At 33.8% G+C, this 27,482-nt stretch overlaps 1 protein-coding gene across 1 annotated transcript in view; it reads left to right on the plus strand.

Moving 5' to 3' along the window:
- Nucleotides 1-27,482, plus strand: part of LOC129234461 (nucleosome-remodeling factor subunit BPTF-like) — a 138,030-nt gene that overhangs the window by 46,597 nt on the left and 63,951 nt on the right. The window contains exons 5-12 of the mRNA XM_054868466.1: nucleotides 3,848-3,947; nucleotides 5,910-6,332; nucleotides 8,543-9,133; nucleotides 13,588-13,727; nucleotides 17,555-19,286; nucleotides 22,551-22,689; nucleotides 22,789-22,966; nucleotides 25,409-25,517. Coding sequence (XP_054724441.1) covers nucleotides 3,848-3,947; nucleotides 5,910-6,332; nucleotides 8,543-9,133; nucleotides 13,588-13,727; nucleotides 17,555-19,286; nucleotides 22,551-22,689; nucleotides 22,789-22,966; nucleotides 25,409-25,517 — 3,412 coding nt within the window. The remainder of the gene's footprint in view (nucleotides 1-3,847; nucleotides 3,948-5,909; nucleotides 6,333-8,542; nucleotides 9,134-13,587; nucleotides 13,728-17,554; nucleotides 19,287-22,550; nucleotides 22,690-22,788; nucleotides 22,967-25,408; nucleotides 25,518-27,482) is intronic.

The following is a 27,482-nucleotide window of genomic DNA, read 5'->3' on the forward strand; positions in this document are numbered from 1 at the left end:
AATAATGAACGGAATCAAACAAAAATTTATCGACAAGTTGCCCTTCGAGGGTATAAGAGCTGATTTTAATTTGGCGTCAACAACTGGAAAGGGGGAGGCGCAATCAAACGTTCTTTTTTTCCATTGTGAGTGCCATATCTCAAGAAGTAATGCTACATTCTGGATGAAATTCGGTATAAATGTGAATCCATATGTAAACGAACGTTGGTTCAATTTTGGTGCCAATCGTTCCATGGGGGGCTGATTTTTTTTTCTTCTTTGAATAAAAATAGCTTTATATTAGCAACAATAGGAAAGATAAATCGTGATAGACTGTCGTCTGCATATTTAGCTTGATTTTAATTGTTGGAAAATGATCAGAAAATCGTGATGATTAAAACTTTTTTAACTGTTGCCGTCTTGTTAACAAGTAAATGTTTGTAATTATTTTAAGCAAGGCTTTTAAAATAATTTTTAATTTTCATTCTTTCCTTTGCTTTTGAGGGTTGCCATGTTTTGCATGTGTAATTTCGTTTTTGTTGGGAATATTGTTTCCTCGTAAAGCATGGGGAGGGATCAGAATTGTAAGAAAGATATAGAAGAAAGTTTCGTGAGATGGCCACAACATACTAGTTGTTAGGTAATTCTTTTATTTCCAACTCACTCCATTGCAGACCATGGAGTTGCTCGCTATTCTCCCTTATTTTTCGAATTAATCGTCTCTATATGAAAATTTAGCCTTTTCTCTTCACCTCTCGATCATCCTTTAATTTTTTTTTCCATTTGCGTGTTTTTCTTTGCAAACTTTACCCGCAGAAATGAAAATTATGTGCGTTCTTAAAATGTCTTATAATTGAATCTGAATCACCAATTGAAAGTGGTTACTAACGGGATGAAATGTTTATGCCACAGCAAAGGGTGTCAGGGATTTTGAAGATTTTAATGAAAATTTGAATTTTGGGAAGAATCGGTGTAAAATTTCAAGTTGTTTTGACGCTGATACGCAACTGTTCCTATATTTTTGACATGTTTCTGGTAAAATATTCTAACACTTGAGGGGGAGGGAAGGGAGCTATCAAGGGCTCCAGAATAAAATATTGAAAATCTGAATTAAAGCCATTTTTGAAGCTAGTTGTGATTTGGGATTTCTCCTCTGCAAACTCTAAATTAAAATGAAAAGTCTCAATTTAAAAGTCAAAAATGTTTAGGGTGTCTTTAATGGTGTAAAAGTGGGTAGGGGAGGTTTTAAAAAAAATCGTAGAGTCTTAAAATCATTAATTTAGGCAATCTTTGGCGAATTTATGAGAGATGGTTTTGGCGTTCTAACCTGAAAATGTTTTGTAGTTGACATATTAAAAACTATTTGAAGCTATACTTGAAAGACTTAAGAGAAAGGGAATTAGGTACCCTATTTCGAAAAGTGTTTGTTATTGAAATCTTAAAACTTTTAGGCTTTCTTTAGCAATGTCAAGAGGGGCGGAGGTAGGGTGCTCTCTTTAGGCGAAATTTCAAAACTGGAGCCTTAAAAGTGCAACTTTAGACCGTCTGGGGGTTCAGGGTCCCTTTCCCCGAAAAATATTCGAAGTTAAAAGTATTCAGAACTAAGCTGTAGGTAATCTTTGGAGGGATCTTAAAGAAGAGGGAATTTTTGAAGGCTTTATCTCAAAAATTTTTAGAACTTAAATTCTTAAAACTTCGGTGATGAAAAGGGGAACCACAAATTTAAGTCATATTTGGCGAACTTAGGGAAAAGAGTTCAGGGGGTGTGGGGTACTCTCTAACCGAAAATTTTTCATGCTGATGTATTAAAACGCTATTTTTGGCTGTTTTTGAGAAAAGAGTTGGGGAATTCGGGGATCTTTCTCGAAACATTTTCGAAATTGAAGTCTTAAAACTTAAGGTTGTCTTTGGCGATGTGAGGAGGGGAGTTGCTCTTTCAATAGAAGAATAAATCTTAAACACAAACTTACACTGCCTTTAGTGAACAGTGAACACAAGGAGAGGGGTATTCTGCCACCCAGCCCGAAATATATCTGTTTCTGAAATTTTATCAGCTTTGTTTTGGGCTATCTTTGGATGACTTAAGGGGAAGGGAGTAGAAATCTTCTTTCAAAAAGTTTCCAAAATTAAAGTATAAAATCTTTTATTCTGTCATAAGTCATGTATATAAGTAAAAGGGGTACTGTTTCTAAAAAACAATTTAGAAACTGAAGCCTTAAAAACTCAAATTTAGGACATTTGTGGTGAACTCAGAGGAAGGGGTTCGAGAGTTCTCTTCCGAAAATTTCTCGATGCTGAAATATTTAAAACACCACTATAGACTTTGAGTGCTTTAAGAGGGATGTGATTTGCAGACCCTTCTTGGGGTGAGGATTCAGTTCCCCTATTGCTTTTTTTTAATAACTGAGTACTGGAAAGTGTACCTACTTTGAAAAATATATCTACTTCACTGAAGCAGTTTCTTATTGCTAATTTCACCACTTGCTATCTTATAAAAGAATTCTTTTTCAAATGAAGACAGTGTGGGGGGGATGGAGCCAGTTCATTATCATACGGCGCACATACCCTTCCCCCGCCTTTTCTTATTTTCTGGTTTGTTTGCGCTATCTTGGGTAGACGTTCTTGGGTAGACTTTTCGATCAGAACTGATTTATATTGCAAAAGTAAAAATTTTTTATGTCCCAAGCAATTTTATTGCTGCAATAAAAATGTTTAAGATCATCAAAAAACTAATGGCGGGGAGCCCTGAATGCTTTTACCTCATAACATTGCCCAACATTGTCTAAAATTGCATTTTTGGAACTTCAATTTCGAAATATTGCCGAAGGAGAGTTCCGGAACTCCATTTTGATAATGCATTCAAAAAGCGTTAAAACATTGTGAAAGATGGAGTACAATTTCGTTTTTAAAGCTACAATTTCTTTTAGAGCCCACAGCACTCCCCTCCCCCTTTCTCTAATATTTTTGAAGGTTGCCCTATATTGTGATTTTGGGACTGTCAGTTTGGGGAGAGCCCCCAGACCCCCTTTATTGGCGATTTTTAGGTTTTAATAGCTTTATAACATTTTCTGACGCATATGTATTGATTGCAACACTAATAGCTTAGAACTCTAATTTTGCTGGTTCTTATAGTCAGATGCTTAATTTTTAGGAAAGGTATCAATGAAGTTTTTTTTTGGTCCTGGATTTGATCTATTCTCAGTGAAGTAAAACATGCAATTCTTCAATGTCTAGCTTGTTAAAAAGCATTTTGATTCTTTTTTTTTCTGATGAGAAGAGTAATTTTTCATATTTCTCTTTTGTAACTGTACAATCTAAAATTTCTGAGAAAATGTTCAGTTTCATTTTTAAATAGATATGTTTTCATTTCACTATGCATCTGATATGTGTTTTATATCATAGTTGATATGCATACTGTAAAAAATCACTAACGTATTAGCTCTGAATACGCAGTTTGAATCAGGAAGTACTCGGCATTAAAGACAACATTTATTGAAAGACTAGCACAATAAAACATTAAGACTATTTGCAAACTTGAAATGAAACAATATAAATTCTCAAAACCTTCTCAGAGGTGTTAATATTATAAATCTCATCACATTTTCCCGACTCAAAATGGGAAGTGTAGCTCATAACTTCAAGTGAAGTTATCTCCGCTCACTCAACTAACATTGGAATTCTATGAAAACAAGATTAAACTCTCTGCTGTTGCCAAAATGCGATAGCAAAGGGAGATATCAAAAGATGGAGGCGTACCTCAGCACATACAGATTCAGTTAATTGAGGAACATTTTTTATAAAGTTGATAGTTATATTCTTTATACTTATTTTCCTCTGACTTATTTTAAAGATAACTCTTACATTTTAGGTCTCTAATGAGCAGATATGTTCTTCTGAAAACAATCTTTGGATGAACTTAAATGATTCCGTTAGTGTTAATCAGTTACACACTCAGCATGAAGATCAAGGTAAAGTATCTTTCTTAGTTTCTTCTGTGGTTCTATTTCATTGTTCATACATTTCCCCTAATTCACGGAAAATCTCATATTTATTATCTATTCCCTCAGCTGGTTTTTAAAAAAATTCTTTCCCTTTTTTTTTATAAACTGTACTGTAAAAAATACATAGATAATGTTAAGAAAATTACAAAAGATTTGGTTTAATATCTGTAAAATTGTATTGCTAAAAATGAAAAAGGAAAAAACAATCTTAAATAATTATTTCAAAAATATTGTCTAGGATGTCCACCCAGTTCAGTGCTGAACTAATATCTAGTGCCAGGAAAGAAACGGTAAAAATATAAAACTGCCAGTGGTTAAGGGAAGAAAATACCTGAAGTCATGGTTGTATCCCGGATTCCCGTTAGGAAGGGGCAAGGTATAGGCACAACAAGATATGTAATAGTTTTTAGTTTCCCCCCCTCCCAAGTGCTAAACCTCAGGAATAACTGAAATTCCTCCCCCCCTCCCCCCCTTTTAAAAGAAAACATTTTATGCCATTTTTAGTCAAAGGGCCAAAAAGACAGCTGTGTGCGGGGGTAGTTTCAGACACAAATAGGGTCTGTTTTGCAGCCCCTTCACAAAATTCTTTTTTCTAAAAGCGATCACTTAACAAAATGTCATACCTTAAAATTAGACCTGTCACAGTATTTCATTTGTAAAAACAGTTCTTTCATCACTTTTATGCTCAATCAATGTGTCTGAAAGCGAAACATCACTAAAACAAAAACCTCCAGGGTCCAAGTCATTCCCTATGAATTCCTTCATGCCAAAGAGATTACAGATTAGATTTCTGATAGCTAAACAACATGCTCTTGACAATCTGACTATTTTTTTCACAAAAAATTTACAGTCAAACTCTGATATAATGGTGCTGCCAGATCCAATTCTCTGGTGGCGTTATTTCAAGTGCACGAAATTTTAAATCAATATGATCAAGTTAAAGCGTGTTCTTACTTTTATTACTTCAAAAGATTTTTAAAAAAAACAGATTTTGAAGCTCCAACATTGTATTACCTTAACTCCTTAGTATACAAGGTGCAAAATATAAGGGTAGTATACAAGATATAGTATACAAGGTGCTACTTTGATGTTTTTGTCCAAAATAAAACTATGTGCTTTTCTAATGCAATCAAATCGTAGATCACTTTTTTATCTATTACATGTTTCTCTAAGAATATTGTTTGTTTCTAATAGCAAATTTTGCATATTTAGACTTAATGCTCACTTCTTCCAAAGGTTCTGCTTCAGATGATTCGTAATGTGAATTGGAAATTGCCAACTCAATAGCTTTCTCCTGAGTCATATCTTCATAGGTTGAAAATGATTTGTCGGCATCAATATATTCAATTGCTGTATGGGAATGTTGTAAAACAATAAGTTCATCAATGTTATCCTGGATTTCTAAAGGCATTGAAAAGGATGTTTAGGATCAGGCCCTGGAGTAGGATATGCAGTATGCACTCTATAAAGCAATAAACGCGCATGCCTGCTCAATCACTAATTATTTTTCATGAAGCATAAGTTAGAGACCACAAAATACCATCCAACAAACTCTCCATGGAGCGTTTTTACCTGAAAACATTTCAGAGTTCTTCAGCTTTAATCATTATTCATAGAAATGAAAACAAACCATTAAATGATTCTGGTAAGCCGGGGGAAAGAAGATGAGTTTGGGGGGGGGGTAGCATTAAAATTCATTATAATTAATCATTGCATTACTAATTTTAACCTTTAAAAGTTAAGATGAAGGTCCTTCGGTCCCTCTTTTGTAATTTAGGTCCCTTTTCCATAGGGACCAACTAAAAATCTGTCGGGAGCCCGTAGTCTCTTTAGTGTGTGTCCCTTACTAAGAGGTTCTGTACTGTACCTTTTTTAAAAAACTTCTTTCAGTCTTTTGTTTGTTTTTTTCAATCAGGTTTTCTCTTTCAGGAAATATTAACACTGAGTTGAAAATGGATGATATTTCATCAAATCTAAAACCAGAACCAGAAAGAAAGCTAGAAGAAGAAGATCCATTGCAATTGGGCTTGAGTAACAGCATTGATAGGCCTTTAGATGACCATGAAGGTTTAGAAGCTCAATCAGAAGTTGTAATAAATGATGAAAATACATGCTCTAATGAGGTAGAAATCAGCAGCACCATGGAAGGAATAGAAAGCAACAGCGAGTCTCATGAGGAATCCAGTAACGAGGCAGTGGAGTCATCAATAGCCGACGACCAAAAAAAAGAAAGTGCGGAAAATAGCGAGAAAACAGATGACTTGGAAGCAAAGAAAGGTGTAAATTTAAAAATATTTGCCAAGGGTGGAAAGGGAAATTTTATTAGGGTTGAACGTAAAGATGATGATGATAGTAAGTATACAAATTTTATATTATACTTAGTTTTCTTTATTAGTCTTTTCAACTATTAAATTTACTGTGCTGATAACCGAGTTATTTGCCCTCCTGCCCCATTCATTATTTCCCAATGAGTAAAGGGGAATTTATCTTGCCAAAAGAAGATTTTCAACATAAATTAATATTGATGTTATAAATTTTAACTGTGTATCTTTTAAAATAACATACCAAACCCGTGTCAGGCTGACAATATTTATCGTGGTTTCTATAGAATGCCATGTAAAACCATTCTTGAGATTTCTATCAACAATTTTAAAAACTGTTGCTAGCATTGGTTCACAACAGACTGAGAGGCACAGGTATTTAAAATGTTCCTTTCTGCACTCCAAAGCACTTGTAAATTGTATTAGTGTTCTTTGTACTCAATTCAGTTATTATTATAGCAGTAACGTTTCAGAGACTAATACCTATTAATTTCTTTTAAATTGAAAGTACATTCCCTATATTTACTATTATTTGTATTCTCACATGTCAGTGTACGCAAGTGTCAATCTGTATGTTACTTGATTTTTAAATTAGGGAATTATGTTTAAAAATATTCCTCTTCTTTTTCCAAGGTGCTTTTATATGATATTTTTGTCCATTTTACTTATTGACACTTCATTTAGTTTCATTTCAATTTAAGATATCAGATACAGACAGTAAACATTGAATTATTAAGCTTTAACTAGCCATAGCATAGACTAATAATAAAAATAGACCGAGCTATGGCAACCCTTTTGCTGCTCATAAACTAAACCATGTGACTGGTGGATATCCTAGCAACAGCGAGCGTTGATTGTAGCAGACGATCAGCGCCCGTGAGAAATAAAATAAATATAATTGATGGAACAAGGAAGAATGATCTTTTATGGAGTCCAATTTGTAAATTTGTTATTCTAAGTTGTAAATATTTTTTTTGTTAATATAGTGAGTTTTTAGTTTAGATAGTATTGTGCATTTTCTTTATTCAATTTCAATAACTCTCTAAGCAATTAAAGATGCAAGCACCCAAAAAGAATCAGCAAACGGTAAGATTTTTACCTACAATTTCAATTTAAGATACCGTTAACGCAAAACATTTACGCCAACGCTGACGTAGCAGTTCCGAATGAAATAAAAGTTACTGAAAACTGTGATCAAAAACTAGTTACTAATGTCAAAATAATGCATTACTAAAAGAAAAACAGTTCAATCTCTGCATCTGGAAAAAAAATTATAATAAGATCACATTACGTCTTAAAATACATGTTGAGTGCCAAACTATAGATAAATCTGCCATCTAACAACCATGCTGCCAAAGTTTTCGCCAAGAATCCCACCAGTCACATGATGTATCCATGAACCAATTTTTTCATCAGTAAGTCTGGTAAAGCTCGGTCTACTCTTATTATTAGTCTATGAGCCATAGCTATTATTTTTTATATATTCACTTACATCTGTGTAGGTAAATATCTATCTTGATTCCTGTTATGTTATATTTTCAAATTAGAGTGGGTATAGAATATACATGTGCTCAATTTTTTTCCTGCTGACATTTTAATATATAATTTTTTGTTTTCACACAGTATTAACGTATAGTTTCTGCATAATTTTTTGTTTTCACACAGTATTAACGTATAGTTTCTGCAAAGGCATACATTTGTCGCCAAAGCAAAATTTTTAATTCATTGAATGACCTGATTCCTTATTCTTAGTAGGGGTTGTTCCTATTGGTTGTGTTTCTCTTTATCTTCACACTGAATTTTCGGGTAAAAAAATCTAGTTTTTAAGCTGTAGTACATCGTAAATACATGATTATTAATTGTATATTAAACTTTCTCATATGAACTGAAAATTTATAAAAAAATAATTAAATAAAACTTCTAATCTGTGTATATGAACGCATATGTTTGTTTATTTTTATCTTATTTCTAAAATAAGGTAAAGTATAAGTGTATTCTATGTATGTAAGAAGAAATTTTGGAAACTTGCTGTAGTTATGGCATGCTGGCAAAAATCATAAATTACTTCTATTCACCAAGAAAAACCAATATAGTTGCATCTATTTTATTGCTGTGTTTTTTAAAGAATGATTTATCTCCAGTTAATTGTAGTCTTATTCATCAGTGTTAAATTTTGTAAATTTTCAGTTTATTATAGCAATTTAACTATTTTTTTATTTTGTCCTTTTTTCTCTTTTCTAGCTGACAGTCAAAAGGCTGGTGTTATCACTCGTTCCAAGACAGGTGCCCTGACGCCTCGCAATTTCGCTAGCGATAATTTCGTCAAAACTCGTAAAAATGGCGAAGAATCTATTATAATAGTTAGTAAGGATGGTGAAATAACACGCATGACTACTCGTTCCAAAAGCAATGCACCCAACGGTGGTGGACCCACTCTATTTCGACTTGGAATGGAGAACAGTGGCAAGAACTACACAAACCAGTTTGCAATCAACAACTTGGCTCTTAATAAGCACCAGCATGCTGAAGATAGAGATAAGAAGAGGCACCTGTCTCACAAGTTTAGTCTCACGATGGCGAGTGAGTTCAAGTGGCAAGGAACTACTCATGGTGATCGTAGTTTTACTGTCGCTACTCTTCGGCAAGCCATTTTGCAGCTTGAGAATAACATCCCTGCTTACCTTTTACATGCATATTGGACAATACACCGTAGCAATTGGTTGAAAGCTGTTAACAAATGTACTTTTCCCAAAGAGTTTGCTTTAGCTTTGAGTATTTTAGAAGCAGTCATGAAACCCGTCCTCTTCACTACAGTTTGGAATGATTCTTTGGGTATGTAGTTTGCTTATAGCTCATTCTTTGCACAGAATAAATGTTAATTTAACTAAGGGGCTGTCCATATATAAATGATATCACACCTTTTTTCAACATTTTTTATCCCCTTCCACCTTGTGACCACCTAATACCCTCTCCTTCCCTTGTCACGCTATTTTTCATGAAAATATTTTCATTAATTGATGTAATGTCACATTCCTTGTTATCCCCTCTGTTCCCATTGTCACAAACTCATACTTTCATGAAGCTCCCTCCCTATCTCAAAGTTAAACATCATTTGTGAGCGGCCCCTAAAGCTTCAAATTCGAGTGTAACATACAGTTTTCGAAACTTAAATATTGCTGTTAGACAGTTTTCTTCTAACACTTCAGTTATGCTTATAATGTTCTTTTTCACCTATATTCAAATGTTCTCTTGTATTTTGGATTTGGTGTAAATATTTAATATTTAAAACATTTTCTGAATTAACTGTTAATATAAGCAACTTACAGTTGGTTCTCTATTTAATGACACTCTACTTTATGACCATCTCTTTTAAAGAAATTTTTAATGGTCCTGAAGCCTACATCAGAAAGCCTTTCTATTTTTCCTACGTTTTAGAGCTCTCTCCTTATTTTCCTTTTTTTTCCTACTTTTTCTTTTTTTAGTACTGGACTTCTAATTGTACATTGATTCTTAATTTTACAATGCCTTACCGAGAACTTTCAGCATGTTTCAATCTCAAAAAGAAAAAGGTACAAGCAGATAGTGAGCATTTCATTGACTGACTACAATAATTTCTGGAAGGAATGGAGCGGCGTTTGTGTGTTTCAAAGTTAAATTTCCGGAAGTGCGAATTTTTTGCCGAAATGGCGTTTACAGTTGGTTTCTCTTTATCGCCCCGACTTTAGCTCAACTGTTTAAACGAAACATTAATAAAATCAGGGTTCATACGGGTCATGGAAATCCTGGAAAGTCATGGAAAAAAAATAATGAAATTTCAGACCTGGAAAAGTCATGGAAAATCAATATTTTCATTAAAAGTCATGGAAATTTATTTAAAGTCATGGGAAAATGTCTTGGGTAGTAAGAAAGTACCAATAGCTAAAAGAGAGCTGGAAATATTGAGTGGTTTAGTAGTATTGCATGTAACTTGAACATTCTCAAAAACAAATTTGAGTTTTGGAATTCAATTTCGTTCGCTTCTGTAAAAGCCACTCGCCTTTTTTTTGTAATGTGGTTTTACTACTGGGGCATCACTAATTTTGAGTTCACCATTATTTTCAGCCCTTTTTATATTTTATATTCTGTAGTAGCAGACTTGCACGTTGCACATTTTTGATTTTGCCGCGCCCCCTCAAAAGTGTAATTCAATTGCACCCGAGTTCGTTTCAACTACTTGTAAAAAAATCATTATTAAATTAATCAGAGTTTTTTGTCGAAGGCTTTATAAAATAAAGACTTAAGTCAGGCAATAGAACATAAAAATAGGGGAATTCTAATACTCTTAAAACAGTGGTGTCCAACATACAGCTCGCAAAACTGATCCTTGTGGCGAGCTGAAATATTTCGTTTAGAAAAATGAATTTTCTGAAAAACGTGGCTTTTTTAATGAACGAATATATACTGTGAAGTTACATTGGTGATTAGATGAACTATTGACACCAAAGGGCAATGATTTTATGAAGGATAAATTTGTTATTGGAAACTTAGTAATGACTCATTCAACTTTTGTCCCATTCATTACTATTCTGCCCTATTTATTAAATATTTGTTAGAGATTTAAACATCAGTGTTTTGCATTCACTGTATTTTTACTTTGCTTAAATTTATATAATAAAGACAAATAAGAATTTTTTTTTTTTCTGTAGTGTGCTCTTAATTTTTTTCAGTTACAAGTAAGTGCTTCAATGAGGTAGTGGCACTCACATAAAAGTTTTTCTAATGCGCATTTCCGAAAATTGGCAAGTTTGGCACTAAATAGTACTATTCTCTTCGTGTAACAAAGTCATGAAAAAGTCTTGGAAAAGTCATGGAATTTTTTTATCCAAATTAAGTATGAACTCTGTAAAATAGATACTGGCACAGTCTGATGCAACTATATATTATCTATCTGTTAATTAGAAGCTTTAGTTACAGTAAGCGGCCGACTGTTCAAAAAGTGCGGGAAGTCGAATCTTCTATTTGTATAGTTGATTACAAGTGAAATGGAGCTCGTTTTAGAGAAAAAGTCAATGTAAAACCTTAAAAGGAGCATAAGGAAGCAAATGAAAAATCTGTACATATTTTATTGATGTTAGTGCAAAATAAAAGCAACAGTTTGCAGAAATTCACAAAAACGAACCACTTCAAAAATAATTGCGGAAACTAACTTTTGTCATATGTAAATATGATTATTATTCATTCTAAATCGTAAACATGAGTTTAACATTTCCTTTCGTTGCAAAGAGTATTTGCAAAAAAAAGGGGGGGGAGGGGCAAAACCTAGATGAGTAAAACATTCCCGATTTTTAGAGAAAATTTGAAAATTGATTTAAACGTGAGATTCCATTTTATTTCTTCGCTGTTTCTGTAATAGTTGGGGGATATAGCCACATGCAAATATGTACTGTGTTTTTTTTCTTTTTAATGTTTATTTTCTACTCTGATGTATCATGGATGTCGATGAGTTGATCATTGTTTTTTTGTGCTGCGTTTATGGCAATACGGTGTTTCTGAGCATTTAAGAATCTTTTGACAGATTCTTTTCGGGGTGCGTTAATTATACTGATGCGACCTATCTATTGTAAGTTATTGTAAGTACTCATGACGCCTGATTAAATGGGGGGGGGGATGTGCGGGCATTTGATGCTAGGTGCTCCCCCCCCCCCCACACTTGCAATTTCATGAATTGTTCAAGAATGAATATTTTTGGTGTATGTTAGGATTGAAATAAGCTACATGACTTCCTTTACAAGTTTTATGCACAGAGAAGCGTTAGTAACTGATCTTCGTCTTTGATAAAAATACTATGTTTGCCATGCATGTATTCTCCTCCCCCCCCCCTCCATTTTGATTGCTTAGTTAAAGTTAAAACTGGCCCGTCATTTTGTTTTTTTCCCCCTGGGGTGGGTAGCGAAGGACGTATATACTTGATGTAAATTTTAATTATAAATACTCAAAACTTCTCTAACTTGTATAGTAAAGCATTAATTTTCCAAAGCCAGGAAGGGGAGAAATTGACCCACTGATCCCCCAAATTGTCGTATCTTAAACAAAAACTTTTGTTCAATGCTTTAAAGACGTAGGATTGCCCTTTAGTCCACTTATTTCTTTGTCTATTTAGTTTAATTATTTTATTATAAATTTTATTTCCCATATTTAAGAACAAATTTATTTTAGCTTTGCATTTTGAGCCTTTTTCTTTTGTTTTAAAAAAACTCGAATATCTGCTCATATTTTGGTGAGAATGCATGTCAGCTTATGATTATTTTTAACTAAAACACATTTACATTTTATATTCGCTTTGCTTTTTGTATCATAGTTTATGACAACATTACAGGATTTGAAAGTGTTAGTACAGTTAAACCCGTGTAAGTTGACTACTTGAAGTGCACTACTTTAGTGGTCAACTTAAACAGGTGGTCAACTTACAGAGGTTGATTTATATGATATAATGCTAATTCCGTGCTTGAAAAAAACGGTCAACTTATACAGGTACTCAACTTCACATGTTTTACTGATTTTCAAATGATAAATGGATGCTCTGAAAAGAATGTTTCCACTTTTGCAACACAAAACAAATTTGTAATAAAAATGATTTTATTGCACAGAAATATTATTATTTTTTTCATTTGCAATTGCATTTTATTCTTTTACACTTAAAAATTTTGTTACCGTATTGTTGAAAGGCGTTTCTTCGTTTTCTTTTTTTAATTTTATTTTTATATTTTTGTAATTAGTATCTTTGTTTCCAACTGTGTATTTTTCATATGGATGATTGTTAGATTGTTTCTTTGGTTTGTTATTGCGACTCGGTCTTTCATTCCATCCTTTTAATATTTGATCATTCACATGATGGAATCAGACAAGATACTTTGTGTCCACTGCATTTCTTTTCTAATAAGGCCAATTTGCTTTTTTTTTAAACTGCTGCCAAGCATAATATAAATTTTAACATGTTTCACTTAACATCTCTCACATAGACGTTTTTCTTTTTGCTTTAAAAAAAAAAATTTTTTTAAAGAGTCATTTGATGAATGCGTAAAGATTGGAACCAATTGAACAATAAATGAGCGAGATTTTACGCTCTGAGACCTTATTTGGAACACTTACCTTATAACTTAAATTGTTGTGAAACATTTTAGTTTGAAAGAGCAATTAAATTTGAATAGAAACCACAACTTTTAATTGTAAAAAAAAGCGGAATTTATGCTCTATTTTCATAAAATCAAGAAGGGGACAAAATATTGATTATCTGTTCTTGCACTTAGGTCATGTTAAGCTGCAACGAACGACAGCACTTGATCGTGAGGAACGGAAAAAGCAAGAGAAACGTGAAAAAAGGGAAGGTCCTGAAGAAGAAATTGATCGAACCATGTGGGTCAAATATACCTTGGGTTTAAAACATCAGGTAAATAGCTTTGGATTTTGTATGTTTCAAGCTATTTTCTAACCTCTTCGGAATAGTTATGCAGTATTACTTCTCAAAAAAATCAATTATTTATTTTTTCATTTTTTAAAATTCAACTTGGTTAACACATGGGCCTATATTTTAAAACAAGGGAAAGTCCATTTTGGAGAAAGAAATGCTGGTAATTGTAGTTATGAAAAGTTATTTGTTAGCTGTGTGTTCTCCTTGGAGGAAGCATAAATATTCAAAACAGAGTTTTTGAATTGTTTTTAAATTTGTAATAAAGATAAATATTGTGGCAAAGAAAAAATCAATCACACTAATACCCTTACTAAATAGTTCAACATTGTAAATTTTGAAAAGTAAAGCAAGATTTCTTTTCAAATTTTATAAAACTTCCTACTCAAAGCTATTCAATTTTTTTAAAGTTAACAGTTTCAAGATGACCTTAAATTGAAAATACTCTTTAAAAGATATCTCATGTCAGAATGGTTGCTAATGTGATGTAATTTATTTTTAAACTTGTCGCCAGTGACTACGTGTGCAGTTCGCTTTTTATGCAAAGATTGCTGCCTTCGGCGACTGCTTAAAAAAATTTGCAGGTGGTATTCATCTATCTATATCAGTACAAGTATTAATTTGACTGAAATACTTCCTTTGTCTCTTACTGTTTGTCTACGTATATTTTTCTGTCTGTATGATGTATGCATAACTATCTCTGTATTTATATATTTATTCTTATCTATCTATCTGTATTTATTTTAACCTTATCGCCAATCCTATTCATAAACAAAAACAAAAGTTATGCAAAAAACTGCCAGTGATGTTTGATTAAAATTGCTAAAAGAAATTGATGTATCTGAGTTCCCTGTAGTATTTAAGAAAAGATTCAGCACCGACCAAAGACACAGCCTAGCCAGATAAGGGGAACATACGAAATTAAATACACTGCTTGGTATAGTGCATAGAAAAGTCATTCTTTTTATTATCTACTGTGTGAATTCAAAAAAAAAAAAAAAAAAAAAATCTTCAAGCTTGAAATTTTTAGGAGAAAGGGCTCTAAAAATAAACCTGAAAAATTTCTTTGAAATATGAAGAAAAAAAATTTATATTTTTATAACAGGGCTGTCTCTGCAGACTAAAAAACCAACTATTGTGCCTATTTTGTTGAGTTGCAGACTATGACAACTATTTCAACCTAAATAAGGAAGTTGCAACCTATTAAATGTTCATCTTTTGGCTATTGGATATTGTTAATTGACTCTCAAAACTAAAAAATTCACCATCGCCAAATTTTAAAACACAGTGGTTGATTTTTAATGAATTTTTAAAAATCCACTCGGAAAAGTGCGCTCTTCTGAAATGTCACGAGCCTACGTCACAGAGCGCGAATGGGCAGCCTTCCGCCGAAGATCCCTTGTTTTCGCTAGGGACATTTTGAGCGCGCTGATATTTTTATAATTTAGAAATTCAATAATCCTTTTGAACACACTATGGAGACCAGATTCGTTAAAGCACAATCTAAATAATCTTCCTCATGTAAGATCAACGATGATATTCGAATATTTCCAAGAGGATGAGAGGTTTAATGTTCTAGAAACGCGAGGAGATAAGTCTTACATTTCGTCTTCGAAGTTGAATGCGTGACCTTCGGCTTCTCCCCTATCGGAAGACCACATGACGTCACTTCCTATGCCATCTGACGTCACAAGCGCTTGAACTTTAAAAATTAATTTAAAAAAAACTACTTATCGTATCGCAAAAATTTTTTCACCTATGATGTTCATACATGTTACTCTATCATATAAAAATTAAAATCAAAAAATCGAAAACTTCCCTATTAAGCCAAAAATGACTATTTTGTTAAAAACTGATACTATTTTGGCCTTAAAGCTACTGAAATGTCAGGAGGAAAAACTAATTAAAGTTCTTGGTGGACCTCACAAATGTGTCTTGGTCAAATTAAAAAACATATTTAAGTAAATCATTAACATTTATTAGTACTAAAATACAACATGTTAACAAGAAAAAAAGGCTTCTTAAAAATATATTATTCTTGTAGAATCCTATCCAGCAATAATAAAAATATTGCAGCGAACATGAACAATAAATAGAATAGTTATACCACAGGTGCTCCTAAAAAGTTCATCTCGATAATGGAAAAACAGTCCAGCGATATCAAATCATCTTCCGCCAGTTGATTCCAAACGAAGTCTTGAAACATCCACGTAAGGCCGGCGGGCCCTATTCATTTGGCATGTAGATCAAGTGGAACGCTATTCCATCATCAACAGGACGATAGATCCAAGGGCTGGTAGCCCACTACAACAACTTATGCCGGAGGAGACATCCTGGTAGTCGAAACAGGGGAAAGCGAGATCGATGGACGGATGTCCACCGCTTAAATACTGCTTCGATGACGTTCCACACAATTTACATATTCTTTGTTGCAAGTTCGATGAAATTCACTAAGAAAACTCAAAAAAAATATTTTGGCAACACTTAATTTCGTTGGAACCGTTACCATTGACGGACAAGATTTTTTTTCACTGTGATTTTTAACTGAACCGTCAATCAAGCACCGTGCGGTTTGTTTACATTTTTCTTACTACGCATGCAGAAAAGAACGAAAGTTTTGGGACTGTATTTAATTAGTGCGACGTCAAGATATGGAGAGTCCCCTCACATAAAAATAGGTAAGTATTATTCATTTCATTTCCCCAGTACCGGAAAGTCAAGAAAACAAATAAAAAATATCAAATATTTTGACATGAAATGTAAAAAATACGATATAGAGATTTTTTAATTTTAAAAGTCTGTTGTACCTTATAAAATAAAAACATCTAGGGTGTGTTAGCAAGACTTTGAAACAGACAAGTGTTTAACTGCAATTGACATATCGCACCCTAGCAAGGAAAGTGACATAACTCAAAATTTGCGAAAAGGTAATAGCTACTGACTTAAAATTTAAATTTAATGCTCTTTCTTGCCACAAAACTCACCCAAAGATAGCTTACGTAATTGGTACATGGTGGCGTATGAATGATATAATTAATAGGGATACATCATTAATTTTTAATAAATTAGAACAGATATTTTGGAACTCTAAGTATGCATTACTAATTTATGCAACAAAAACTAACTCGTAAATATCAAATTATAATTCTTTTGTGTGTATTGTAATATTGGAGACAATCGCTTAAAACTACTAATGTGTAAAACAGATGGTTTCTTAACAGACTGTTGTCCATCATATCATATAGTGGAAATTGGCAAACATTTTGCTTTGTTTTATAGGTATACAGAGTAGTAGAGATGAAAAGTTACTACATTCAAGACAGAAAAGTGGCTAATTAGTACTTGAAAGAACAAAAATGTTATTTAGTTTTCGAACTATTATGTTTTTTGAGACATAGTAGTTCGAAAGTTGTTTTTAATATTAGATACTGAAAAGTTTAGAAAAAGGGTTTTATACTTTTCACGGGATGAATTTGGAAGAAAATAACCTAGGAAAGAATGAAAGAATTTTTCTAAAATTCATATAAAACTAGGAGGCTTTGCCCCCTGCTAAATATTGTCTTTAAGTGCAGAAACAAATCTCATTCATGTATGCACTTTATTCTGTTTCCACTGTTTGATATTATACTACAAATCGTTTGCCAAACAATCTTGTTTCATTGGAACTTTAAACATTAAATCTATTGAAGGATGTTTAAAATGTGTTCACAAGAGTGTCATCCATCTCTTTTTAAGCTTTCCACTATGTAATCTGAATGTTAATAATTAAAATTTTTATTCTAAAAGTTGCTTTCTGTGTTTCTCTAAAGGTATGGAAGCAAAAAGGAGAAGAATACCGTATCAGTGGTCAAGGAGGGTGGAGATACATCAGCTACATGAGAACATACCGATTCAAACCTTGTTCCGAACTAGGTTTGAGAGCAGGCCCGGTGAAAGTTATAAAATGTGAAAAGGATTCTGATCCACAAACTTACGACACTAAAGATTTCCTTAAAACTTTTGGTTCAGATATAGAAGAAAGTAATTGTAACATGTTTAGTGAACAGTTTAAAGAAATGTTTCATGGAGAGAAAATGTTTCCATTCTTGGAAGATGATGCAGTTGACATTGAGGGCATTAAACAAGAACCAAGTGATATGTCTGAAGCAATTGATTGCAAGCCTGTTATGAAGAAAAAATATGTGCCCAAAAATGCTGGTGTTCTCACATCTTATCGTTTGAATCCTCATCTAGATATAGATTTAGTAAACGTGTCTGAAGCATTAATTGACAAAAATCGTATGGTTTATCCTAGAATTCCTAAAGGCAGCAAGTTGGATGAATTTCTGGATATTCGACTGAAAACCATCGAAGCAGAAGAGAAAGCTCCCGATCCTGCTGAGAAAAAAATAACCCCCAGCTTGTTTAAACTTGAAGTCAAATCGAGCAATCTTGCTACACCAAACAGTGTAAAACTGTATGTTAAAAAAGGAGCAACGGCCAGTGACATCTCTCGAGCAATAGCAAATAAACTTGGGAGGCGTGATATCCTCAAACCAAAGTTGGCTAAGAGCTTGTCCAACGGTGAACTCGTAATTGGAGATACAGATTCCGGTTTAAAAATACCCACGAACACTTCACTCATAAGATCGCCAAGGAGGTGTTATTCTCCTCTTTGCAGAATTGAAAGTGCACAGCTGAAGTTGGGTGCATCCTGCAACTGTTATTCCCCTTCTTGCCGCACCTTCAGGGCGGGTCAAGTGATCATAGTCAAAGCTGCCTCCGAACAGTCTCTCACAAAGTTTAACATCATAAATGCTGCTGGCCTCGACAGAAAAATCATCACAGGCAAGGATTCATCCGGAAATGATACCGTTCTCATCAAGCACCTGAATTGCGGAATCACGAACGCTGATATGAAAAATCGCAGTTCCCCTCCTCCACTTCAACCCCTGGTCCCAAAAGTGGAAAAAACAGAAAGCGAAGAAAAGGTTGATGTTAAAAATGTCGCAGATGTGAAAAACCTTCCTGCTCCTAAAAAAGTAAAAGGTACCAGTGGAAAAGCATTTTTAGGAAAAGCTAGGACAACCAAAAAGACTAAAAAAATAGGGAAAGGTGTCTTACCCCCTTGTAATAGGTTTACAACTCCAGCCAAAATCAAAAGCATCTTGGCTTTGCCCCCGCACGAATTGAGGAAGCTAAGCAGAAAATCAGGTTTCCGTGAATGTGCTGGCTTTAATTACAGTGCTAAGAACAACCAGTACATCTGGCCCTATGGCACCTGTCCTCGGCCATCATTTAAATCTGCATGGCAGTTTAGGACTCAAACGCTCTCCAGCATTCATGAAGCTGCTCTGCAATTAAGAGTAATTTGGTCTTGCATTCGGTGGGACGATGTGCAAGCCAAACCTCCACCCAGTGGCACGAACACAATCTCTACTGAAACAGAAGTTCAGACTGTGGAATTGCTTCAACGACGTGATGTGGGAATGTTTGGTCTCAGATCAGAATATTTAGTCAGAAGGATAACTGTCCCAATTGATTTGCCTACAAAACCCAGAGGTATGAATTGTTAAACTGAAATTGAAGAATTGTTTTCTTGATATTTCTCGTGCGTTTTTTCAAGTTTTGTATTTTAATGCCTTTTATTTTGGTAGTATATTTCCTAAATGTACTGGAGTAGGGGGAGGTGGGGCACATTGGTCCCCTTTTTTACTTTTCATTTTTCATTTTATCAAAAACTTTAATGAACAGCTCTATTTTCTACCATAAGTTTCACTAATCATTTTCAACACCACAGAATTTTTTGAAAATGTTGAATTGATTAACTTTTTTTTCATTAATTTTAAAAACTGAAGCTTGTAAATTGGACCAACGTGCCCCATGGGTATGCCAAGTTGGTCCACTTGGTGCGGCATGTTGGATCGCATAACGCAAGAACATCTGTTCTAATTTTAGTGATAAATACAGTGAAATCCCTCTAATGCGGACACAAATGGGACACGTTTTTTTTTTCTCAAAAGAGGGGTGTCCGCTGGACAGGGGTTTAATAATGTTATTTGCTTTGGAATTAGGGAATTAAAAATTGTCCGCATAAGAGGGGTGTCCATTAGGAGGGGTTTTACTATATTATTAAACATTGTAAACACCTTATTATCTTTTGTGTGTAGGGTGAAAAACAAAGTTTATAGATCAATATAATATATTAAATTGATTTTAATTGATAAATCATCTTTAATTTCAAACAGCAATAAGCATTCACTATTAGTACACAATTATTTTTAAAAGTTCAAAAGAAAAATTAATTATTGAATGTTCATGAGAAAAACCTCTATTTTCTTGACTTCTGCAAAATATAACTATTTCTGTAATATTAGTTTTCTTTCTTTGAGTTTTAGGTCTTAGACATGAACAAACACGTAAAACTTATTGTAATTAAAAATGACCATACTCTATATTGAACATATTTTCACAAGTGTCAAGAAAAATATGCATTTAAGAAGTATTACGTCTAATATACACATATGGAGTGCATACCAGGGTTTGAAAATATTATAATATTTTCGAAAATATCCAATACTAGCAGTATCCGCACAGCCATGCCAGTGCTAAAAATTTAATGGAAGTTCGTTGAATTAAAAAAAAATGACGCCCCCTTCCCTTCTGATGTGAAATAAAACTTTTCTTTGTATAAAATGCATACAAAACTTTAAAAACAAAACCTAGATTAAAGTTTTTTTGGAATTTAAAACTTTTTGTCAAATCATTCAATTAGATTTACAGTTGCTTTAAAACTCTATTTAGCGAGTGAAGGGGTTTTTACTGCAATTTAAAATATTTTGCCAATTAAACAAAAAGAAAAGACATTAAATAATATCTTTCAAATGTAAAAATAATTCCGCAACTCTATTGTTTATCGCCAAACTCGCCCAGCAACCACGCTTTCATAATCCATCCGTCTAACGGAAAAAAAAAAAACATCCCATGGAATATTCAAAAATCATCGTCAGAAAAAAAGAAGAAAATGTTGTACATTTCACTCAAATAAAAACAAATCAAAAGTTGCTTTTCTTTCAAAACAAATCGCCAAAACAATGAATTACATTTACGGTTGCTTTAAAACAATAATCCTAGACTGAACTGCTCAGCGCCTAACGTGCCAAGCGACCAGGCTACTGGAACCCAGCCCTTTTTGCGAGTGAAGTGGATGTTTTTCTTTGGCAATAATAAATGTTTCGCCGAACAAACAAAAAAGTATAAAATCACATCAACAGTAGATTTCAAATCTTAATATATTAAGAGCTTTGCCCGGTCTACCTTGAGAATAAAAGTTGTGTCAAGTGATATATATTCAACAATCAGGCTTAAATAAAAGAAAAAAAAACCTAGCAAGTTTAAGAAATTAAATGCAAATTAAGGAAAGAAACAATATATTCAAAAACGGTAACCGTGGAAACGCGAAAATAAAATGGTTGACAACTTGAATCAAAATGTCATTTTTTAAAAATTGATTTAAAAACGCTTGTAACTTTTTTCCTTTGAAGATAGAAGCTAAGTTTTTTGACCATAGGTTGAGAGAGATCTGGAGTAAAAAATGTCGCTTTTTCCAGTAGTGTCAAAAAGAAAACCGTGGGAGAATTCCTTCATTTTTTGTTGATAGATTTAATTCAGAAAGTAGTGCTTAAATTTCAGCTAAGCCTAAAAAAGTTTGAGCTAAAAACGCAAATAACTCTTGCCGTACTGTAACAAATTGTTTAGAACGCGGAAAATTCTATCCTTTTCAACGATATATAATATTAATGTGTGCAAGTAATTTTTCACTCCCTTATTCGGGAATTTATGTGAAATTTGGACCTAGATTGGAATAAAAAAATAACTGTTTATCAGATCTTTTCGAATTATAGCCTATGTCACTCGGTAAGAAAGCACCTTTCGTATTGTGAAGGAATTTTTCAAATAGGTGCATTGGTTCTAGAGATTACCTCGAATAGATAAACACACAAAAATCCGCCCTCTCTCTTTATGATATTAGTACAGATTTTGATATATATCCTATATTTTCTATGAGCACAAACTAAAATCTTCAAAATAGTAAATGCATCTCCAAATCACTCTATTTTCACAGTCATATGATTCAGAAATAAAAAAATGCATTAGTCGGTGCACTGTCGTAAGACATTTTCTTTTTTTCTGAGCAATGTTTAAAAATTAGTTAGGCACTTTTAAAATATGAATCAAAATTGGAACATATGAATATAAAATACAAGTAACAAAGGAATATTATCTTAACTTTGTTATATTAATGATGTATTATACATCATAAAAATATAGTACGTAACTTTTTGGTTGTTTTTAATAATAAATGAACAATTTCACTATGATTAATATACTTTTTATAATGAAAATACCATAGTTTAAAAAAAATATCGAAATTATCAAAATATCGTGATATTTTCAAAATAAATATAGGATATATATCGGAACACCAATATTATTTGAGTTTTAAAAAAAATCATAATTTCTATTGATCTCAAAGCAGCATCATTTAAATGATCTACCTTCACAAAAGTCAATATAATATACAATTGAAATAAAATTTGCTGATACAAATTTCTCAAGAAATGTCTTTTGTAAAACCCGCTTAAAAACAAAAGGCTGGTTATGGCCCTGTGTTTAATTAGTCATTAGTGTGAGAATTTTATACATAACTGTAGAAATGTCTGCTTCCGTAATTGCTATATTTCTTTCAAATTTTCTGAATTTACTGCCATGTTTCTGAATTTGTTTTGTTTTATTAATTTTTTTAAAAATTAACTATTTAAACAGTGAAATCCACTCCCCAGCGAAGTGGCCTCCGGGAAAGACGAAGACCAGAATCTCCTGAAAATAGGTTGCCTACAGTCTCAGAAAGTTGGGTGCCAGAAGAAGATCTTGATTTGTGGGAAATAAGAGAATTTGGGGAAATGTAAGTGAAGGAATTATCTTCAAGAACATCATCATTTAACTAAAATGTAATTAAATCAATTATATCATTCTTATTATGCTATATTTGTAAAAAATTAAGGGTGGAAAAGAAGAAGAGAGAACACCTGCGTGATCGCCAGGCTCATCAGCAGCAAGCCCAACAAAGTGCTGAGAAAATTAAAGCTCAAATGGAGGCTCAACTTGTACAACAGAGACTAGCGTTACAACAAAAAAGATTGTTAGAGTCATCTGGACAGACCACAAAGACTCCCAATAAAGTAACTCTCTCTTCTAATCCCAAAACTTCAAAAATAAGCTCTGTAACTTCTACAACAACTTCCACTACTGCCACTGTGGCAAAGGTAAATTTCTTAGCATGACATAGAAATTGAGCATGAGTGTCGTGTGCAGCAAGTTTAGTTGCTTTGTTGCTACTCATGAAAATTAACGAATCTGCATTTTGCTTGGTTTTGCCTTCATGGGCTCAGTTGTTGCATGCCAGTGGGTTTTTGTCAAATTAAGAAACATCAAACTGTTAAAAAATATGTTTAATTATTTTAAAGTCCTACATTTCTTCATTCAAGCAAAAATGCTGCAATTGATTTAATATGATATGTTTCTCATAAAACAATTTGTACACCATGGAGTGTTAAATATTTACAAATATTCCAGACATTTAAAATATGGAAAGCAAATTGTTTTTTTTTTTTTTAAATTGTTTATCTGCAATCGGCCAACTCTTGACAAGTGCATTTTCGTAAATGGTTTTGTTAGAAATTTAATCTTGTTTGTTAGCTCAAATTGCTCTTTTGCATGTCATATTCAGAGACATATATTCACATACCCTTTTTAAGTTAATGCTTTCATTTGGCTTCATTTTTGCATTTTGCATGAGTTTCCATCAGTATTCTTAAAACTTTTTTCCTTTGATAGAAATGTGTCAGCTTTTTAAACTGCTGCCCTCCCCCCCATTTCTTTAAATGTATTCTATGTGTTCTGTAATGCTCTGCTATTCATTTATATTTTATTTTTATTTTCCTTTAAGCATAATGTTTAACAGTCGACTCCCGCTACAACGTGATTCGACTTACTTGAAATGGCTGTAATGCGAGTTTTTTGGGAGCAACAAATTTTAGAGCTAAGGTGAATTTCTCGCTCTCAAGACGAAAATATTTGGAAAGCAATCGTGATGCTAAGTTTCGCTTTGTTATTGACTACTAAACATTGACTTCGTGAATTCCTTTCAGCATCACTGACTGCGCAAGTTTCCACTCACCGCACTATAAATAGCTTTATTAGTGTGTATATATCACCACTCCTCATTTTTCATTGATTTACTCTAAAAATGAAAGGTGATGAAGTGTACGTATATTGTGTCACCTAGGCACGCTGTTCATCTAAAGTTTGAAGATGAAAACAAAAGACAAGTTTGCGACACTTTAAAAAAAGGTAGATCTTGATACTCTTGAACAACTAGAAAGTAGATCGAAGGTAGCATGACAATTAGGTATGAGTGAATCTTTCATATGTATAATTAAACGTCATGAGAAGGCAATCCATATAAGTCCAGTCCTTAGTTTTAATGTGACACTTGCAGAGTAGTGTTTCAGCAAAATGCAAACAATATGAAATTGGAATCAGCTCTTGTATTGCAGATTATAGAGACCCTGAAAAAGGGGTGCTACCATAGATGTAAGTGTTATAAAAGTAAGGTCAAAGCTACTGTATTTAAAAATATATTAGAATTACGATCAGATTGTGCAGCATAAATCATCATCTTGATTTTTTTAAGTTATCAATGTAACTTATTGTATCTATTATATAGTGCTCTTACAGTGCAGTGCTTTATTATTACTACTTACTGACGTACCATGCTGTTTTATTCTTATGTCTCCCTTTCCCACTGATCATTGTTTTTGTGATATGTTGAATAATGCAGCCTTTTTAAATAATACTGGAAAAATTCAGCTCTTTATCTAAGAAACGGTAATACATAGTTAAAAAATGGTCTAAAATAGTTAAAACGGTGTTTAAAAATGTCGAAAATGATTGGGTATGGGTATGTGAATAAAAAAATCATGTATACAACACTTTTCCACAATGCGAAATTTCAACTTATGTGAGGAGTCTTAGAATGCATCCCTCGCTTAAGTCGGGATCCAACCGGAAATCTTGGTTTCCATAGTTTGTGGATGTAAGCTTTGATTAGAAGTTTGAATGATAAAACCAATAGTGCAATTAAAAACATTGTGCATACATATCTTTATAGATGTATTACTGATTGCAACCAATTAAATCTGTGACTTATAGTTTAAACATTGAAAATGAAATCCTTTTTATTTATTATGTTTTAAAAATTGGTTTTCCACAGAGTAGGCTTATTTTAAAAACTATTTGAATTAAATTGCTGAGACAGCTTTGTGGCTAACTCAGACAACACAAGAAAAAGCGCAGACTCATGTTGTTCTACAAGATAACATTGAGGATTGTATTACCTTTTAAAGTGATAAATTAGAAGCATTTGTCCGCCTAATTTTAAATGTAAATGTGAGCTTGAAATGTCATCATGCATATGCTCACTGTGCAATATGCTCTTAATGACATTATAGTAAATGGTCATTTATGTGAATTAATGAAAATTTGGTGCTTAATCGAGCTCAAAACTTTTGTAATAAATTTCAAAATCTATTGTAATTATTTAAATACATATTTACTTTCAGATCTCTTTGGTTACTTCAACGATTACTACTTCTGCTACTACCTCTACCAATGCTAAGACTTTTCCTAGTGTTAGGAGGATATTCACTAGTCGTACTCCCAAAACTGAGGGTGGGTATCAGTTTTCATGTTAAACAAATACAACTATTTAGAATCCAGTAGAAAAATTTTGCATGTGGCAGCTCTCATCGCTAAATACACTGCTCAACATTGAAAATGCAACACCAAGAAGGAGTGGTCAGAAAGTGATGAAATTTGTAAAAAAGAGATAACAAGGAATAATAAATGATCTTAATTTCAAAATGATAGGAAGAATACATAACGAGAACGGCGTCGGCTCAGTAGGATGTAGGACCACCGCAGACAGCGGTACATGAAGAAACACATCCAGGCAGAGTCACTAAGGGTGCGGATGGTGTCCAGAGGGATGGCTCTCCATTCCCTTTCAACCATTTGCCACAGTTGGTCTTCTGAACGAGGCAGGGACAGAGTCTGCAAACGGCGTCCAATCACATCCCACACATGTTCGATTGGTGACAGGTCAGGAGAGGATGGTGGCCAGGGAAGCATCTGTGTGCCTTGGAGAGCATGTTGGCAGTGGGAGCACTGTGTGGTCGGGTGTTATCCTGCTGAAAAATTGCATTAGGTAGCCCTTGAAGGTTAGGGATTGCCACTGGCTGCAGCACATTATCCAAGTATTGTTGGGCCGTCATAGTGCCCTGAATACGAACTAGAGGTGATACGGAATTGTACGCAATTGCACCCCAAACCATGATGCCACGTTGTCGTGCAGTGGGACGTTCCACAGTTACTGCCGGATTAGATCTGTCTCCACGTCGACGCCACACACGTATGCGGTGACTATCGCTGGATAAACAGAAGCGGGATTCATCTGAGAACACGACAATTCGCCGTACTGTCCTCCACATCGCTGTAGTCCGGTACCGTACTAAATGTTGCTGTCTATGTTGTGGGGTCAATGGCAGTCTTAGCGAACGCGGTGATTGCAGACCATGTGCGACCAAACGACGAGAAATGGTTCTGGTGGACACAGGAATATTAAGGGTATCTTGCACCTGCTGCAGAATCGAGGAACAAGTGACTTGTGGGTCTGCTACAGCTTGTCGGTGGATGCGTCGATCCATGCGTTCTGACGTCATTCTGGCTGCCCCTGCTCCTCTCAATCTTGTCACATTTCGTTGTTCCAACCATCTTCGGCACAGCCGATGCACCGTGCTCTCATCCATGTGGGTATCGGCTGCGATTTGACTTACACACTAACGTCCCCTTCTCAGTCCAATCACCATACCCCTTGTAAAATCGTCTATCTGCTAGAAGTGCCTTCGTTGACGGCGGACTGGCATTCTCTTGTGTTACACGTACCCTCCAAGACAAGAAGAAAATTTCTTAATTCTCCGGTCAGAAATAACGACATGAATATTGCCCATTCTGCAAGTTACTTCCCTTATATCTTACTTCACGTGCATCGGCGAGCTGCACATTTCACATTATTTACATTACTAAGTGATGTACGTCTACTCTAAAATTTGCAAACCTTTCTGAACACTCTTTCTTAGTGTTGCATTTTCAATGTCGAGCTGTGTAAATAAAAGCATCTCAAAGCTGAAGATTTTTCCTTTGTTTTTTTCTGTTATCCTGGTATGTTAATTTTACAATACCAAATATTAAATAAAGAAATAAAATAAAATGAAATTTACTAGAGCTGAATTTCTTTTTCTGAAATGCTAGCACAGCCAGAACTCGTATTTTGAGGGAATTGGGTGTTGTAAGTCCCTAAATGTATATAAAATGTACTGTATTAGGATTTTGAATGATGGGGCTGAGGGGGAGAGATGACCTTACTCAGTAGCATAACTATGGGGTCTAGAGCCCCTGGGAAACTAAAGAAATTGCACCCCCCCCCCCCCCAGGTTCGCCCACACGGAAAATCACAGGAGATCATTGTGTCCTCCAAAAGAATTTTTTTTTTTCTTTTTTGAAACATTTTGATAAATTGATTCGACAAATAGGAGGCAACATAGTATTTTTTTTTTCTTATTTTCTTTTTTAGAATTG

This window comes from Uloborus diversus, chromosome 1, assembly GCF_026930045.1.
Source record: "Uloborus diversus isolate 005 chromosome 1, Udiv.v.3.1, whole genome shotgun sequence".
NCBI classification, from domain to species: Eukaryota; Metazoa; Arthropoda; class Arachnida; order Araneae; family Uloboridae; genus Uloborus; species Uloborus diversus.